The sequence below is a fragment of the Sinocyclocheilus rhinocerous genome, unplaced genomic scaffold (genome assembly GCF_001515625.1).
Source record: "Sinocyclocheilus rhinocerous isolate Xijiao unplaced genomic scaffold, SAMN03320098_v1.1 scaffold1789, whole genome shotgun sequence".
NCBI classification, from domain to species: domain Eukaryota; kingdom Metazoa; phylum Chordata; class Actinopteri; order Cypriniformes; family Cyprinidae; genus Sinocyclocheilus; species Sinocyclocheilus rhinocerous.
In genome coordinates this window covers 22912-25021 of record NW_015633183.1, presented here as the reverse complement: position 1 = coordinate 25021, position 2110 = coordinate 22912, and the positions used below count along the sequence as shown (strand labels likewise).

At 38.1% G+C, this 2110-nt stretch overlaps 1 protein-coding gene across 1 annotated transcript in view; it reads left to right on the top strand.

Moving 5' to 3' along the window:
* Nucleotides 1-853, top strand: part of LOC107743490 (stonustoxin subunit alpha-like) — a 7089-nt gene extending 6236 nt beyond the window's left edge. Inside the window, exon 2 of the mRNA XM_016556715.1 lies at nt 6-853. Coding sequence (XP_016412201.1) covers nt 6-474 — 469 coding nt within the window. The 3' untranslated portion in view covers nt 475-853. The remainder of the gene's footprint in view (nt 1-5) is intronic.
* Nucleotides 854-2110: the final 1257 nt, after the last annotated feature.

Genomic DNA, 2110 nt, shown 5'->3' with positions numbered 1-2110 from the left:
CTCAGTCTGTCTGAGGAGAACAGAAAGGTGACACGTGTGAGAGAGAAACAGTCGTATCCTGATCATCCAGACAGATTTGATGAGTGTCCTCAGGTGTTGTGTAGAGAGAGTGTGTGGGGACGCTGTTACTGGGAGCTGCAGTGGAGTGGAGATGTGTTTATATCAGTGTCATATAAGAGCATCAACAGGAAGGGACGGGGTAATGAGTGTTGGTTTGGATATAATGATCAGTCCTGGAGTTTGATCTGCTCTTCCTTCAGCTACTCATTCAGACACAATAACATAGAGACTGTTCTCCCAGTAAAGTCCATCAGCAGGAAAATAGGAGTGTTTGTGGATCACAGTGCAGGAACTCTGTCCTTCTACAGCGTCTCTGACACAATGAGCCTCGTCCACACCGTCCAGACCACATTCACTCAGCCGCTCTATCCTGGGTTTAGGGTTGGTTCTGGGTCATCAGTAAAACTGTGTTGATGAATCAGAAGAGACTGATGAGAGATTCTACCCATAATGCTTTGAGCTGCATGATAAATCAGTAACAGTGAGATGTTACAGTGTCGTCTTTTCTGTTCATTACATTAATACTACAGATGAACTTCTGTCACTGAAGTATCTACTTGAGAAAAGCCCTACCTATGCCTCTGTGTTGTGTTGATGGAATTAGTGATTTAGTTTTTATTGTGGTGTCACATTGTCAAAACTTTGTCTTGTGTTTCAGTAGGTTTTTATGTTGTTCGTAGATTAACTTTAACATAATTCACAAAATCTAATTCCACCTGTGATTCAGTTTTGTGATAGCATAAAAGAAATGTCCCTTAGGAATCCTGTTTTGTCGCTTGACCAGAAACCCAATAAAAATCATAATATCTTTAAGAATCAGGTGATCTTTTCTATTGACCCAGCAGACTTTACTAAGTTATTACCATCTCCTTCACTGGACCAAGACACCAGCAAAGCAGCTGAGGCCAATACCGACTGTCTGCTTTAAAGTTCATGATCGTAGAGAATACAGTCCTCTTTCTGCCATTTGAACTCAGTCAAATAAGAACTTCTCACTGCTGTAATGAACACAAATTATTATCAGACTAAGCAGAGCAAAGACAGTAAATTACGAAGTATAATGATTTAATAGAGGACACTCATTAGGTTCTTCTGTATATAGCAGCCCATTCAGTGACAAATGGCCCATGTGACCTTGCTGAAAGATGAGTGAATACCACCGAAATATGACCTCTGTCATAAATGCTGTAAAGCTGAGAGAGGAAAATGTCCCCCTAGAATCCAGACGGGTTAAGCTGGAGAGGGGATGTCTATGAACTGAAAATCCCTAAAGCAGATCCTACAGAGGAAACCATTTTAGAAGATTATAGAAGCTGAGATGTTAGACAACAGCTACATACACAGAAAATTATGTATGAAAAATACAAAGAGTAACCTCTAAGAAGCAGTAAATGCCCCGTAAATAAATATGTAATTGTATTGTACTGATCCTCCTAACATACTTCTGTCCACATCTATCTGTCTATGCATCTAGTATACATCTTGACCTTCAAACTTTCAAATATTTTAAAATGTCATTTTATCAATTGTATTATATTTGAATAAATATTATTACCACTATAAAAAGTCAAAATAGTCAAATCCTTGTGAGATAATCTTGTGAGATTATATGAGATTTTAGACCGTTTTAGATGATGTAACATCATTTTTTTTAATGGTAGTAAAGGAATTTTTAAACAAAACTGGTTTGTTGATGGTAATATATTTTAAATGCCTGTGTAACAAGACATAGGTGCATTATCATCAGCAGTGCTCACTCTGTCCTGCCTTTCCTCTTTAATGGCATCCGGAAAGAGGATGAACCCAATTTAAGACATACTTGCGTATTATAAAAATAGTACTAATTACACTGATCAAAAAGTTAGAAGAACACTTAAATCACACATTGGATCTCAATGAACGAAATGTTCAAAATCTTTACTTATATACACTGTAATTCATTGAGACCAGAATCATGTGACAATGGTCAATGGAAAATCATCAACCCATTGAGGCAGTGCCGGTCCTCCCTACATGCAAAGTATGCAAGTTGCGTAGGGCTCCTGAACCT